The following is a 16,662-nucleotide window of genomic DNA, read 5'->3' on the forward strand; positions in this document are numbered from 1 at the left end:
TTCGATCGACACTGACACGTGTCACTGCGGTGAAACGCAGACCATAGCATCAACTGGTCTGTCGGCTCCTGTAAGAGTAGTGTATCATATATGACCTTGCCAGGGCCAATAGATGACTTTGGTGTCAGGACACAATAAGTAATTTTTGCCACTCCTTTACTTGGTGCAAGATAAAAAATATATATATTCATGTATATTTTAGCATGCAGACAATTCTGGACACAACTAGGTTAATTATTTATCTTAATCACATAGATTAAATAAATGACACAGCAGTACAATACAGAACTCGCATTAAAAGCAGCATGAAATGTGAAGACATTGGAAGCTCTTATGCGCACCTGTCTATTCGTTGCAAATTCGTGTTACCACTGAAAGAGAACCAGGAGCCGAATTGCCTGTTTCAAAAGCAAAATAAATGAAGCAGAAAAAATTAATGCCATCATGCAATGTCCCTTTGTAATGCAATGTACCAAATTTCCACCGAAGCAAATGTTGCTTTTGGTTCAAACTTTTTTTAATGAAAATATTACTTTCAACATAATGCTTTTTTTTTTTATCCCAAACTGGGCTTTAATAGTAGTGCCAATGTGTGACTTTTGGTCCATTGTCTCTTTTTTTACAAAGGGTACCTTGGCATGGCCGAATACAAAGCAAGCAAAACATCCCAGCAAAAAAGCAAACAAAGGAGCAGCGATGGGCAAGTTCTACAACTATTACAGTGCAAGCAAAACATGCAGTTGCAAAGCAAAAAATATAAAAACAGGCAAAGCCAACAATATTCATAGCTTAACACAAGCAACATTTTCACAAGCAGATTTACTTAGCATGCAACCAACAACATGAACCTCGAGCAAAAAAAATTGCACCAGGTTGGTGGTTACCGTATGAAAAGGTTAGGGTACGATCGACACGCAGTGTGTACCCCCGCATTGACACACAAACTCGGTTCGTAACGGGGTGGGGGTTGTGCTGTAGTGGGAATCAGGAGCATTTTTCCCTTGGTCAGTGCATGAACTTCATGCTCTGCAGTACCTGTCCAGCGCCTTCCTCAGGCCAATTCCTTCCTCTTCTTTCTTTAGCCGCTCCCGCAGCTGCTCGTTGAAATTCTCTTCCTGAGCTATCGACAGGTCCTGAAGCAGCTGGTAATCAGCCTTGAAATAAAACCACATTAGTCAGCACACAGCAGAGTAATACAAAGCCTGCTTTGTGTTCATTATACACACCAACGTTTCATCTGAAAAAAGACATTAAGTTACCAGTCTTTATGGAAAAAAATGTGCATTCCCTGTGGAGTAATGTCTCATTTTTGAAGATCAAATTATGAGATTGTTTAATAGTGTGGTCTTGTGTGGAGTGGAGGCTACACAGCCATGAGGATTAGCCTACCTTTAGTGTCTTCACCTTGGCATTTAAATTGGAAATGACCGTATCCTTGTTGCTGTTGCCACTTTTTAATTTCTCATTCTCTTCTGTGTGTTTCTGAAAAAATTATCAGATTTGTTTGTTCACATTTACACGCGAGACCGCACATCGATTTAAATACAGTACGTTGATCTGCAATTTCAAAACAAAGTAAACAAAAATATATAAAGCAATCCCAGCAGCATACATTTTGATCTGAGACAGAACTCCTTTTATCCACTCGTGATATGGGACTTCAATATCATGGATCCTATTATCAGAGGGGTTATCAGTGATTTTACTCTTAATCAGTGGGGTAAACCATGGGGAATAACTCGCAGATAATAGGATCAATTTGCCACAAGACTCCTCTTATCCACGAAAATAAATGAGACTCCATTTAAGTCTCCAAGAAAACACTGCGGATAACCGGAGTTTTGAAAGCGCACTGGGGGTCAAGGAAGCACAACGTGCGTTTGCGTGCGAGTGAAAACATCTTGTGCTCGCTAATAGCACTTGTTCTTGCAGCCTGTGAAGGCTATACGGGGAATCTTTGTAAGTGTGTACAAGTACGAGTGTCCATGTAACCGTGTGGACTTGTTTGCTGCAGACATATACACGTACACTCAATCCGTGATTATCTGCGTCTGTCTTTGTATCTGTTTCTGTGTCTCTATGTTTTTGTTCGTCTTCCTGTTATTGTGTATTCTCGTCTGTCTCCGTGTCTCTCTTTGTGTGCATCTCCTTGTCTTGGTGGGAGTGTCTGTTTTTGGCTCTCTAACCGTCTGTGCACCTCCTTGTCTGTCTCCATGTCTCAATACATCTCTACATCTGGATTCGAGTCTCCATGTTTGTGTGTCTATGTCTTTGTACGCATCTCCGTGTCTGCATAAAATTGTGTGGGTCTCCTTGTCTTTGTGTGCATCTCAGTGTGTGTGTGTGTGTTTCTAAGTGTGTTTGTGTCGGTGAGTGCCAGTGTTGTCTGGTACAGCGAGTGATCATAGCGAGTACCACGTGTGCACTCTTTCATCACAGCGCATTTTTTTAAGAAACAACAAATTGTGAAGAGCGTGTATTTGCCAATCAACTCCTCCTGTCCGAGAAAACATCAAGAAATATAGGATGCCATTCTGCAAAGACTTATGGGAAGAGTAGGAAACAGCTGTGGATAATTGGAATAGGACCTGCAGATAATTGGGTATTTGTGAACCCTACAGCTGCTATGGATAACAGGAGCCGCGGAAAATAGGGCCGCAGATGAGGAGTTTTCCTGCAGTTAAATAAAAAAAACCTACAAGGCCAGAATTATGAAATAAATCAAATGTTACCTTTAATCGAGTCTGGAAATCGATTATTTCCAAACTCATTTTAAACTTCATGGATGACAACTCTTGACGTTGGGATTCCTGCAGCATGTGAATTTTCTCCTTGGTCTTCTCCAGGTGAGTTTGCAGGTCATCATTTGCTTCCTTCAGACACTGCAGGCTCTGCACGTGCTCCATCAATGCTGTGTTTTCCCCAGTTAGTCTCTCAAGTTCCAGCTTCAACTCCTCCGATTCTTGTCCATGTTGCTGCACGCTCATTGTAAATTCGGAAATCGTTGAATCAATTTTTTCCACCAATAGATCCTTTTCGGACGCTATTTGAGAAATTTGGGAACGAAGCTCGTCAGCCTCTTCGTGAGCTTTATACAAGCGCTCTTCAAACTCCAAATTCTTCCTTTCATACTCTTCCAAACAATGAGAGAGCTGAAGATTTTCCTCCTCATTTGACAACAGCTTTAGCTCGTAATCGGATTTTTTCTTCAGCAAAAACTCCCTCTCTTTCTCGAGGTCCCCAAGCTCTTCCTTCATCTGCAGCAGTTGCTCAACATGAACTCTATTTACATTCACCAGATCCACTTTGAGGCTCTCCAACTCCTGCCTCTGCATTTTGCTGGAAAGAGCTTGTTCCGCCGCACTCCTCTTGAGTTTCTGAACCTCCTCCTTGGAAACGCCAAGCCGGGAGCGCAACTCGCCCACCTCTGTCGTCAGCCGAGTGACGTCAGCTTGCCTCCATTGCAGTTGCTGCTCTGACAGTTCAAGCTGGCAGCGTAGCTTGGCAATTTCACTCCGAGCCATCGGGTCAAAGTCACTTCGATTACCCTCCAACACTTCACCCTGACGCCTGTCCTCTGCTGTCAAGGCAAGTGCCCCGACATTGTCTTCACCTTCGGGATCGCACACCGCAACGCCGGGGTGAATCGGAGCACCGCCCTGCAGGAAAGCGGTCTCCGCCCGAGCGCGATCGGCGCGCGGCTCGCTCGCCGCGGCGTCTTTTTCCAAGCTCGACACTTTCCCCTCGAGCATGGCGACGTCCCGCTTGCTCTCGTCGAGCATCTTTTGCAGATCGCACAGCCTCAGCTGGAGTGCCTCGTTCTCCTGCAACAGCCCCCGCTTGTCCCTGCGTGCGTCGTCCACCGCCTGCAGCAAGGACCGCTCGGCGAGCAGCGCCGTCGCCTGCACGTCCCGCCGCTCGCCCTCCAGAGCGTCGGAGCGATCCTGCTCCCGTCTCAGCCGCAACTCGGCCTGGTCCAGGTGGATCTGCAGGCTCTCCACCTGCTCCTCCAGAGCCTGCTGCTCCGCGTTGTGGTGCAGCTGGAGCACGGGATGATCGAGGTAGAGGTGGCCGTGAGCGGTGGCGTCCAGCTTGCCGGGCGTGTCCAGTGGCTGCATGAAAGCAGAGTCGTGCTTGGCATAGGCCTCCATGTGCTGCAAGGGTCGAAAGTAGCAGAATTATTTCAAATAGGAATGTGGAGCATTGAAATTGGCGAGTGTGCGTGTGCTAGATGGATTATGACATCACAAGATTGAGATGGTGTCAGCTTGGGAGGTTTTCAACCAACAGTGAATTGACTATCGCTGAGGAATGGATTGACCAAGTTTAATCAGTGTAAATGTTATCAGCAAACTGTCTATCTACTGTCATAATTGTTTAAAACACACAACAAAAAACACAACTGCTATAATTCTATGTCCTGGACTATCCAACCATTTGTTCTTTGTGAAATGTACAAAAGCATAACGAGATTATAGTGAGAAGCACTGTAAAATAACTCCATAGTTTAAGTAACACTCAATTCAATGACCAGAACACTCACCCAGGCTATTACAATGTTTTTCTCATAAGTTCTAAACCAATGTCAGACAGCCAGGAGCACACCATGTACCTACAAACAGGGTCCACACTATTTATTTTGCAGATATTAAATATTATAACTTAATACTGTCATATACAATTATGTTGTTGTCAATGTTATACGAATGCCTTGCGAACAGACAAATGCACAATTACCATTGGTGAAAAGCTGCTGGCTAGGCTGTTAATGCTGGAGCTACGACTTGGAGCCTTCCAGAGCTGAGCTGGTGATGCTGAAGCTCCAAGTGCCCTCCTATGATTGAAAACAAACATCACAAGATTACACCACTTTACAGCTGCAACACATTGATTCGTCGCGCATGTCTATGTCTGATGCTGATCTTCCATTATTCACCGTGCGTATGATGGCCATTCTGCATCAAGGTCGTATCCTCTGGGTGCGAGGTCGAAAGGGAGCTGGTTTAACTCATACAAGTGGCTAATCATCTCCGTCACCAACTCTTTCTTGACCAGAGGGCTCTTTGTGCTGTACCAGTCACTGCAATCAGAAGACAATATTCCACATAGTTGCCATAATCACTACAATCACCATGTTAATAAATGCATCATTGGGCACTTATTGTATCACCAGTTTCAATATTGTGCAAAGGAAATCAACTGAAAGTCCCAGCTGTAAACTAGCACAAGTATGATGATCACACCACCAATTAGCAGTTGGCCACGTAAAGTGCAAACAAAGTTCAACGTACTTAGATTACATGGAGAGCCAATAGTGAAACACTATACCTGGTAACTGGTTTGTTCGTGAAGCACTGCTGAAGAGTGTCTGCAAGCCTCTGGTGAACGAGTGAGTACCGAATAAATGCCCTTCCTTTTCCGATCGCAGTCTTCAGCTGCAAATAAAAGCAAACCGTGCCAAAAGCCAAAGATGTGTGTAAATTGACAAGTATAACATCTCAGACATTATCATTACATATTTTAAATCACACGCAACCATTCCATGTACGGGTTACAAAACAATCAAAAGTCTGACTTGGCGATTTGAAATGAAGAACACATTATCTGAAACAAAACGCAGGACAAAATTCCCACAGATGTTTTTTTTTACATTACAGTAATGGTACGTTATATGTGCAATACTGTACTTGGCCACTAGATTATATAACTGGTGACCTTTAAAAGCAGATACATTTCTACAAGATGCATTTACAACTGAAGAATGCTTTCTCTACTGTAATGTCAATGGTTGTATTTTGTACCTGGACTAAACTCAGCTATATTTTGCATGTATATCCTATTCTTATTTTTCAGGATTTGTATCACCAATTTCAGCACAGCAAACCACCACAGTAAACCACCCCTATATCGAATACAATAGTGGATAAGCAAGTTCGTGTCGGAGGTTTGATACCGAATACAAATCAAACTTTACAAAAGCAAGACCCTCAGCATGCACGCATGACACGCTTGAACAGAAATACATGCCAGATGCTCCCCCAATAGCTGGCACAACACTATCCCACCACTGCGGAGGGGCAAGTGCCTGTGATGTAACAATGTTCACAACAAGGACAGCAGCACAACAAAAGCCAAACAAGACAGCTGCCGTACTACGTCTAGGAAAATGCGGAGCCAAACTCACGTCACAGCAGCAGTTATGTATAAAATCCCAATTATGAAGAAAAGCCAGGAGAGGCTTTATGCTTAAATGAATGCTGACAATATAACTATTGTGGCAAAAAATAACTATTTTTGTTTAATAATTTATATTCTGCTAAAGGGCCAATAGGAATGGGATGATGTGGCAATTGTAAAAAGAACTCCACCAATTTCACGTATAATTGCATCACGTAGTTTTCATTTTATTAAGCAGGGTATTGAATTGTTTTAAAGTAGATTGAAAGGCCCATGTATCTGAGGCATTCATTTGGCAACTGGGTACCCTTTGAAGTTTGATCACACCATTCCAATGTGTTATCCAGACCAGGTCCACACATTGCATTTTAAGCTCAGGCCCTTAAGTGTGTGCCAATGTTTGCCGACTGTCTGCAAAGTGCGAAAGCATTGTGGAGGTCAGCAATTTGACCTCATTATCATGTTTACCAAAAGTAACACGTGTAATGAATGACTGCTCCTGTTGTCTGAATGACTGGAGGCAAAGTATCAGTAGGAAGCATCGATATAAATAAAAACCTTAATCTGTATGTCTCAAAAACCTACAGGGTACTTCTCGACAAGGTAGAAAGCTGAAATTTGGTAGACAAAAGTAGCTTTTAGGACAATCAATAGGCCTCCAAACCTCGATTTTTAAATGCCCCACAAACATGTTTGTGCCTGCCATTCAGAAACTGTTTCAAATATAAGATTGCAGTTTTTTTCGTTCGATAGAGCATGAAACAGCAAACAAAATTAAAGCAAGAACCATTATTCTATCTTTAATTTTTAGATATTTCGAAGTCAAGCAGTTTTTAATGAAAAAAATACGGATTTTATGTTGAAATCTGAATAATTCGAAAACGGTAAAGAGCTTCCTTCCTCTCAGAGTATTAAGTTTCCAATGGGTACGTCTTTAAATATAAGAAGTTGACTCAAGTCGTCAACAACGTGTTTTTTAGAGGAAAAAGATATTTTTTGGAGTACGTGTTAGTGTTTCACCATCGATCAAATTTGAAGAAGAAAAAAATCACATCAGGTTAACAATTATATTTATTGAACATTTTTGCCTGGCGAAGACACGCTTTATGAACTAGCGGAGGAATAACTGTTCTTGGTTCTTTCGGTAAAGTCACGTAGATAGAAAATAAAAACAATAACATAAATCCTCCCGCTCACTTTGGAAACCCTTATAAAGCAGTTGCATTTATAGGCTTGCCCCCTCTTTTCTCTCCGCCTGATGAAGACCGCTTGTGTTGCGATCGAAACATCCTGGGGTTTTTTTGTTTTTATCACTCTCAATTTTTTTTTTAATCTACGTGACTTTACCGAAAGAAACAAGAATTATGAATTCCTGCCGTCACGAAAGTTTCAAGTCAAAATTTAGTGGAGGAATACATTTACATCGCTAGATGCTCAAGTCAAAATTGCATCTATGTTATATGCTCGTTCGTCTAAAGCAGAAAAACTAGTTTGGCCGGGTGGATTATGACGTCACACCACGCTGGTGAGGTAGAGGGGAGGTGCCGATGACCTCAGACACTGAGCTGTTGAGGAGTTCCAACGTCACACAAGATTGGAGTGATGTTGTGAGGAGGAGGAGGGGGGGTCACGGAGAGGGAGTGATGACAGAACGTACATATTCGCCACCCTTTAACTGCCGAAGTTCCATGGGTTCCTGCTCGTAAAATTTAACGTGTAAGAATCGATGTTTTCAATTCATACATCTTACATGTGGTGGTTTCACATCACCCTTGCAGTTCAGAGGAACAGCACTACCATTCACCAAATTGTAAAATGTATCCTTGAATCAAATCTGGGCCAGGGGTTACTCATTCAAGAGATACAGCTTCCATTTTAGTGTATATTAGCTTACCTGACAAAATGCCTGCCATCATAATGATGGCTTTAAAAAGCATCAGTTATACATACTGAAGTCTGACCAATGATTTTCTTCGCAATTAAAACCGCCGAAACCACAAACCAGCCCACAACTGATATTTGGTGAAACGCGTTCTAGATGATGCTAATGTATTTTATTCCTGAATTGTAAATAAGGATTTCTAGAAAGTCGCTGCGCTTTTGTAAACCAATAAAATGGTGGAGACTTTGCCCAAGCGTCTGATATAAATAGATGCAAAAGGACACCGAAATCTGCTTCACCTTACACACATGCAACGGAATAACATAAGTATCAAGTTCCATTCAATGCTAAAGTAGAATGGCTTTAAAGTCAAGGAAATAAAAATTTAGAATACATTTTACATGGACTATTACAATGAGAACACTTTAAGAAATGATACATTAAGAACAGTATATTTTACTGTAAAAAAAACCGCAACAGCTTTATTTACTGCAGTATAAAAGTTTGGTCAATCGTTTACACCTATCTTCACCGTTAACTTTCCTGTTTGAGAGAGAAATCCCCAAAGTGAAAGAGAATACTTCATTCTAGTTTGATATCACTTAGAGGAAAAGTTAGTGTCACATTATCCACAGGTTCCTAAAATGTATTAATAAATGCCAGGCACTTGGGTCAACAATCCAGTCTCCCATTGAACATAATAGGCTTAACAAGTATGGCATTCTAAATCTGTTGCAGCATGAAGAATGTGCCTTCTCACCTCAGGGATCGACTTGACGAAACGGATTCCATCATTAGCTCCTTTCTGTTTGGCAAGACAGTCGTGAAAGTAGTCCCAATACTCCCTTCGAATGCCCATCAGGGTCCGTTTCTCCTTTTGACCAAACTGAAAAAACAGCACACAACATGGTATTAATGGAATGTAGAAAAAAGAAATGCTGCAATATAACGTACAAAAGTAAACTCCAGAGCACTCCGGTTTATTTTACTGCGAGCTTAAAAACGTGCTAAAACGACCATGAATTTAACCTCTGATATGCTGTATCTAGGGGTAGAGGCAGTGGAGCAGTGGTTAGCACACTGTATTTTGAACCTGGCAAAACAATTGCAGTTCCCCGCTAGGGTTAACATCAGTGGCAAATGATATCTGGGCGGATTCAGTCCACCATCCCATTCCTTAATCTAGCAAATCATTGACAAAGGACTATAAATTGTATTTATACTTTACCTGTTCACATTGACAAGAGTCCATAATAACAATGCCATATATCTACTAATCGTTAAATAATCGTTCGTAATTATATTTTAAAATCAATTATAAATCCACTATTAGATGATATCCTCACCATGCCTTTTTGGTTAAGCGGGCTGACCATATTTCACCGCACTAGTAGACATAGTTGAGAGGGGCCTCTTACGAACAGTTCAGATATTACCAGCCACTGAAATCAGCAATGACAGGAATCAAACTCGGGTTGTTCGGGTTTATAGCACATTATGGAAATCACTGTTCTACAGCTGCACCCCTTATTAAATATAGACTGCAGTTTAATGTGACCTCATTTTAATTGAGAATGGGGGGGGGGGGGGTTCCTTCCTTGAAATTCTGCACAGGGAATCGGGAATGCGCGACAACAGCAGATAACAAGCCTTGGGCTGCACTACAGTATTGCAGGAAGGACCTAAAATTTGCAGTGATTAGAATATTTCATTTCAAGGAAATGGCCCATGAGGTTTTCTTTTTAAATAGGACCAACCCAGGTGATGAATTTGATTATGTAATACCAAGTCATCTATTTGCATTTACAGTGTGTTGTTGGCTGGAACTGATGTGGAAAAGATTTTACACCTATGGCATAATCACCAAGCCAAGCCTGGAAAACCCAGCTTCCATTTTTATGACAGTGTATACTCAACAAACATAACACTAACAAAAAAGTTTAAAGGCATTCAATAAATGTAAATAGAATGTTAATCAAATATTTTAAAGAGTTTATGAAAGAGCACATAAAAAACTTCCAAGTCGTGTATTTAAAGAGGATCCCCTTCCAAAGCAGTGCTACATTTTTTACAGCTTGCAGCAAAGGTTTAATGGCAGATTATTTATAACTATAAACTGTAATAAGTACTGCCAAAATCCATGTATCAAAAATATCCTAACAGATGGTCCTGGACTCGGTTGTGTTGTCCCAGCCAGGTACTGACATTTTATACCATGGAGGTCGAAAAAGATGGCAAACTACCCTTTTTTGGATGTCTTAATTAAAAGGAGACATGATGGTTCAATGAGCCACTCTGTCTACAGGAAAGCTACCCATACAGATGCTTACTTGAAACCGGATTCCCACCACCATCCATCCCAGAAGAACTCCCTCATCAAGACTCTATACCATAGAGCCCAATGCATTTCCGACCAGGAACACATTACCAGTGAACTCAAGCACGTACACCAGGCTCTCAGGGCTAATGGTTACTCCGACTACACAATCCGCAAAGCCATCACTCCAGTCATGAAGAAGGATCCTCTTGTGGAGCCACTCAAAACCATCACCTTACCCTACATTGCAGGGGTCACTAAAAAGATCTCCAAAATCCTGAATAAACACAAGATCCAGGTCCAATTCAACACAGTACATAAAATCCGTGATTTAGTTCCATCTGTAAAAGATGCTGTTCCAGACATACAGTACCCGGGCGTTTACAAACTAAAGTGCCTCTGTGGTAGTAGCTACATTGGAGAAACCAAACGACATATCTCGGACCGCATCCGCGAACATAAAGCAGACTTGAAACACGGTAGAACGAACTCCTCTGCCGTGGCAGATCACTGTTATAATTCAGTGGGCTCACATGACATTGACTTCTCCAAGACGGAGGTTCTTTGCAAACCAACCGGCTACCATGAGAGATTCGTTCATGAGGCCATTCACATATACAAGCACAGAGACAATTTCACCCGAGAAGATGGATTCTGGCTTAGTAACCATTGGAAAGATGTTTTAAACCATTTCTGTTCTTAATTAATTGTATTTTACGATGACCTTCAGACCGCAGCTCTTTCGCCAGCATTGACTCTTAATACCTCTCACACCACGGTTAATGGTATGGTTTACAACATGGAGTATAATAGCGCCTCGCAGCTGTCTCTCTCCCCCTCCTCTGTTCCGACCATGGATGAACTCGTCCGTCTGAACAGGGCCCGTAGCTATCCGTGTTGCTAAAGTTGAGGGTAAAAATCCACCCATTTTTTCGCCATATAGCATTGTGATATATAACGACTTATTGTTGGTAGCTTAGCTGATTGGAGAACATAGAGTTTATTGATAACATTAAGGTAATTTATATTTTAGTTTTTTATTGGTTCACTATATAGTACTGTGAATAGCTCAGATGTGTAGGCCTTGACTTCAACATAGCCATTTCTGTGACCAGTCACTAGCTAATCACTCAGTTTTTTCAATGCTAAATTCGCCTAGTTATTTCAATGCTAAATTCTCCTGTTTGATTTGTACTAAGTGCCTCGGTGAATGTGTATGCTCTGACTTTAACATAGCTATTTCTGTGACCAGTTACAAGCTAATCACTCAGCCATTTCAATGCTAAATTATATGCTAATTCCTTTGTCAAGGCGCTTTGTTTCCTCTCACACAGCTTAAAGGTCGTGATCTGAACGTGGCTCTTTCACTCCAGCGCTGTCCTACCAGACAGTCTCGTCCCTTCACCTGATGAAGGCCGCTTGTGTTGTGGCCGAAACGTCGTGAGAATATTAGTGTTATTTTCTCTTATCAATTTATTATTTTATTCTCATTCTACGTGACTTTACCGAAAGAACCAAAGAAGATGAATCATTGCAGTCACGAAAGCTTTAAATCAAAGCTTTAAATCGAAATTTATACGGGTTATAAATAGACCTCAGTGTTATAAGTATGATAAGCATTGGGATACCTGTAACATGTACTCGAGTTTTGTGCACAACTTGTTCAGGCTGGCATTATCGTCTGTCACAGGGTCTCCACACTCTCTGTACTCTCTGATGAGCTCCGTCACACAATCTAGGCACACATACAAGAAGTACAGTTTATTTGTCGTTAAAGTAGAAAAGCATGTTAGGCATTGTCATACTATATTCTGCAAATCTTACCTATAACCAAATCACCATCAATGCACCCGATCCCAAGTTAGCCAAGCAGTTTTATCCTGCTACTGCTCTGATGCGTGCCGGCTTGTAGAGCCAAGTTCATGGGCAGTAGAAGAAACTACCGCAAAATATTATTGTATTGTGCTTCTATGTTCCCCAAAATCACCAGCCCGTACTGACCCGTGTACTGAGGTATGGTCAAATAACCCTCAACACAAGTAGAAGCATGAGGCTCTCATCCAGTATACATTATTCTGTAAACAGTTAAACAAAAATAATATAAAGTATTCATGGAGTTGGAGGAAATATTTAACTTTATATAGTTCTACATCTACCAGCAAATCAAGAACAATGAATTTCAATTGTAAGCATTTACAAGTACTGTACGGTACTTTGAAGGGACTGATACAAATGTTCACAAGAGAGTTTGTGCTACTTACCATGCAATTCGCGAGTAATTCGCTGAACTTGACTCTCAGCTTGTATGTTGTGAAACTCCATTGCATCCATTGAATCCATTGAATCTGAAGGTAGGTGAAAAAATAACACAATCACTTCAATTCCCAGACCCTCTAACTTCGATATGCACAATTGAGCACAAAGGCTTGTTTTGGCGTTGTGTGTATGCACGTGTATATTGTTTGGTAGAAGTTTAGACTTAAATTAAATACGAACGTGAATGTCCACGTACAGAATATTGTATTCAAGTTTAAAATGAGTGCTGAAATTCAGCAAGACTTTGTTGAAAGTCTTGAAACTGAATACTAAAACTCAGAGACTTTTCCTTCAAGTCTTGCGAGAGACTTAATTCGAGACTTTTTTTTCCGGGGTAACAAATGCTAACTTTTTACCACGTGATGGTGTAATGGTGAGCACACTTAAGTCCAGATGTTCACCGGCTTCAATCTCCAGGCGCGGAAGTTGAAACAATTACAACGGGTGTGTTTTTATTACTTGCCTCTTGTCTACCCAGCAGTGGCCTGGGCAAGTAAATTGCATGGCTGCGCCGTTATATTTGTATTATAACATATGCATACACGGTAGTACGTTAGCGATTTGTAGCAGACGGTTAACATATTACAGCATTGTAATTAGTTAACTCACCGTACAGGAATTTGTACACTTAGAAGCAGTTAATAAATTGCGCATTTTTGCTACAATCTCCATTGTGCTTCGAGCAAGGCGTGCGGTTGAGTGGTAATAATTAATCGTATGTAAATATAACTCAATTGCTAAACCCGCATTTAAACACTTGCTGGTGTACTCAACGTTAAATCCCTTACACAGTACTGTACCAGGCCAACGCCGATGCAAAGCCAGTACTTTGGAATATGTTCAGCCCATCACCCCCCCCCAAGTAGCCGTAGACACGTTGCCACGCTGCATTACAAACGAATGAAAATGCCCTCATTGTCCCGTGGTGCTTCGGCTCCCATGCCACCCCCCCCCCCTCGAAGCCTGCATCAGAATAGTTATACTGGAGGAATCCGATGAGCTATAGCGCTCTTTTTTCCACACTTGTTCAGTAGGGGGCGGATAAGAACGTTACACAACAACAATAAAAATACAGTACACGATAAGAGTGCAGAGTATAGGAAACGTAAACAATGCAATAGAAAATACAAATAAAGACTAAACTATTTTTTATTATTATCTTACCAAGTAAAACCCACCGAGTCTATTAGCTGATTTTTCAGAAGCGATCTGGCCACAAATAGCTCAAAAAAGTGGATTAGTGTGGGACATGTATACAAGCAAAATAATCTAAATGCATAAATCTTGACTTAAAGCTTTCGTGACTGCAGGAATTCATATTCTTTGGGTCTTTCGGTAAAGTCACGTAGATAGGTACAAATTAATAAAAAGAATAAATATAAAATAAACAAAAAAATCTTTTTTTTAGTTAGGTGACTTTATCTACGTTACTTTACCGAAAGACCCAAAGAATATTAAATCTAAAGGCATGTTTCTAAGTGCCCCCAACACGCAGGATTCAATTCCCAACTGTGGCAACACGTGGACCCAGTGAGTGGGCCCCCTCTCTTTTCACCACCCAGAAATAGACAAAGAAACCCACATCCCCAAATCCCATAGACACGGTAAACAAACACTACGAGTATTATGGAAAATAACAGCCGTTTACCCTTTCTGGCAATAAAAAAAGGTGTTAATATATTCAAACACCAAAGAGATACCTCTTGCAAGGAATCAAGTCTGCATTAACCACACGTACTTGTGGTAAACATGCAAACAAAACATGCTCTGATAATAAATTATGTAAGCATTGTCTTCTAAACGGATTGGCCTACACCAGACAGCACCTCTCTTTATGGCCTGGTCCATAAGAATACAAGCATACAAGTCTGTTTAAAATCCATGACTACGGTATGTAGATGTTATTATTGACACACGTGTTTAATTTCAGGCCGAGTGAAGGTGGCCTTGTAAAATGTAAACGGTAAACATGTTTGAAACACAGAGCCTTTACAGCCAAATTATCTCGATACCACAAGCATTACGACTGTAATACAATTAAATAAAACACAAGGATAAAACAACCTTTATAAATATGCTTGGTTCTATCGGCAAAGTCACGTAGAAGGGAAACAATAAAATTATATTATTTTGATATTATTTTATTGTTTATTGTTTCCCTTCTACGTGGTGACTTTACCGAGAGAACCAAGAATATGAATCCCTGCAGTCACGAAAGCTTTAAATCAAAATTTAACCTTTATAAGGCCCAGATTAACATCAGTGGCGAACACGCACTGACAAGGGTGGTGAAGTATGGACAAACGACACACAATGACGCGCGGGGAGAAAGTAGAGAAGAAATTAATCCAGCAGTAGATTGACAAAAAGGGCTTGTACATCAATTACATTTAAATTAGTCGCGAGTACTCTTAAATACAGATACAACCTCGGAGGTGAAAAAAAAACCTTCTAGGTCCCTGGCAGCGATAGGGAAATTGTTTAACAGCGCCTTTAACTCGAGATCTGAGATTCTCGGATGTAGGGGAAAGAGACGCCGTGACCTTTTTAACTGCTGCAACAAAACCAACACGAGGCAGTATACAGCACGAAAACACTACCCCCCCCCTCCACCTTCCCATCACCAGCATCATCATCGCCATCCCCCCGAGTTAGCGTCAACAAAGGGCACGTTGCCGTAGAGCTACGGGCTGTATTTAACGCGAGGCAAGTGCGATAACAAGCGGCAACACGCCGTCTTAACTCAACAATAAAGACGACGACGATGACACCGAACGGCGGTCATGTCCGTCTCTCGCCCGGCTACTGTGTGGTGGTGGTGGTTTGTTTTTTCTCCTCCGAATTGGGAGACACGAACTCCACGAGAGGGCCGCTACCACCACCACCACCACCACGCGATAACTTAATAATAATAACAACACCGATCGAGACGGCGTTTCACGTACCGTTCATCGTCTCTCGCCGGCTACTGCGGGGTTTGTTTTCTTCACTCCTCCGGATACGAACAACACGAGAGGGGGGGGGCGGCCCACGTTCTTATACCACGGCCACCAGACCACCACCACCACGGCCACCACTGATGGCCACACAGCGGGCGCCGCGTGTTTACACGGCGGTGTGCCGCGGGGGGGCGTGGCGGGGGGCGTGGCGGGGAGCGGTGACGTCACCCTCGCCCAGGGAGCGACGTCACGGCAGCTGCGTTGGGGAGTCCACGTGTTTACCGCATTGCCCCGAGCAGAAGAGATGGCGACGGACTGGGGCTCAAAATGTAACAGCACCTCTGTGGGGGGTTTTTTTTTTGGTGGTGTTGGAGAATTAATTGTAGCGCGGACTCGCGACGTAAATGAGCAGACACTATTCATAATAAAGGTTGTTTTTTTTTTAAGACCGGAAGCAGGTGGATTGCTTCACTATTCTGGCAAATCCCCCGATGATGCTGGATGTAATTACCAGCGTAACGTCGTACTTAAATTGTAAATGTTGTGGATGTACTCTCGAACACACCGGTGGGCTGAAGTAGTAACTAAGTGGCGCGTTGTTTACATGGCAAACCTGGCTGTGGTGGAGGGTTACGACACATTCATAATTCCGCGATCTAACCCAAAAAACCTTTATTATGAATATCGGTTGCGAAAGCCTCCGTGTTAAACAGACACTATGATATTCACGTTTAGGACGAACAACAATCTCAACACCCCGTATCACTGCTTTGAAATATGTATACACACACGTACTATACGACGTTTCGGGCAATGACCCTTCACAGCGCATGAATATGCAAAATTGTTTTTAATCCCATCGGCCCACGCGGTCTTCTGGGGGCGCGTCTAATTAATTATTAGCACAACACAAAGCACAACCACCCTGGACCGGTTTGGACATTCAGCGGTCAGGTTTTGCGTGAGCCAGTGCTGGTTAACTGCGCAGGGTGCCCCATGCCTCGCCAAAAAAACATTTGGCAAGTTCACTC

The 16,662-nt window shown here is 42.1% G+C and overlaps 1 protein-coding gene across 4 annotated transcripts in view; it reads right to left on the minus strand.

The window, feature by feature from the left end:
• The window catches only part of FYCO1 (FYVE and coiled-coil domain autophagy adaptor 1), a 59,030-nt gene extending 43,196 nt beyond the window's left edge, over positions 1-15,834 (minus strand). Inside the window, exons 1-11 of one of the 4 annotated variants that reach the window (XM_032951156.2) lie at positions 15,638-15,834; positions 12,638-12,721; positions 12,005-12,111; positions 8,820-8,945; positions 5,329-5,435; positions 4,937-5,080; positions 4,738-4,834; positions 2,733-4,154; positions 1,390-1,482; positions 1,036-1,154; positions 342-398 (exon numbers count right to left, since the gene is read on the minus strand). In XM_032951156.2, the coding sequence (XP_032807047.2) occupies positions 342-398; positions 1,036-1,154; positions 1,390-1,482; positions 2,733-4,154; positions 4,738-4,834; positions 4,937-5,080; positions 5,329-5,435; positions 8,820-8,945; positions 12,005-12,111; positions 12,638-12,721; positions 15,638-15,644 (2,363 nt within the window). In that variant the 5' untranslated portion in view covers positions 15,645-15,834. Of the gene's footprint in view, positions 1-341; positions 399-1,035; positions 1,155-1,389; positions 1,483-2,732; positions 4,155-4,737; positions 4,835-4,936; positions 5,081-5,328; positions 5,436-8,819; positions 8,946-12,004; positions 12,112-12,637; positions 12,722-13,301; positions 13,562-15,637 lie in introns of those variants that run through there. The other 3 variants (XM_032951159.2, XM_032951158.2, XM_032951157.2) reach the window with 3 other exon arrangements.
• Positions 15,835-16,662: the final 828 nt, after the last annotated feature.

Source organism: Petromyzon marinus, chromosome 10 (genome assembly GCF_048934315.1).
Source record: "Petromyzon marinus isolate PM22_M1 ecotype Great Lakes invasive population chromosome 10, UKy_Petmar_22M1.pri1.0, whole genome shotgun sequence".
Taxonomy (NCBI): domain Eukaryota; kingdom Metazoa; phylum Chordata; class Hyperoartia; order Petromyzontiformes; family Petromyzontidae; genus Petromyzon; species Petromyzon marinus.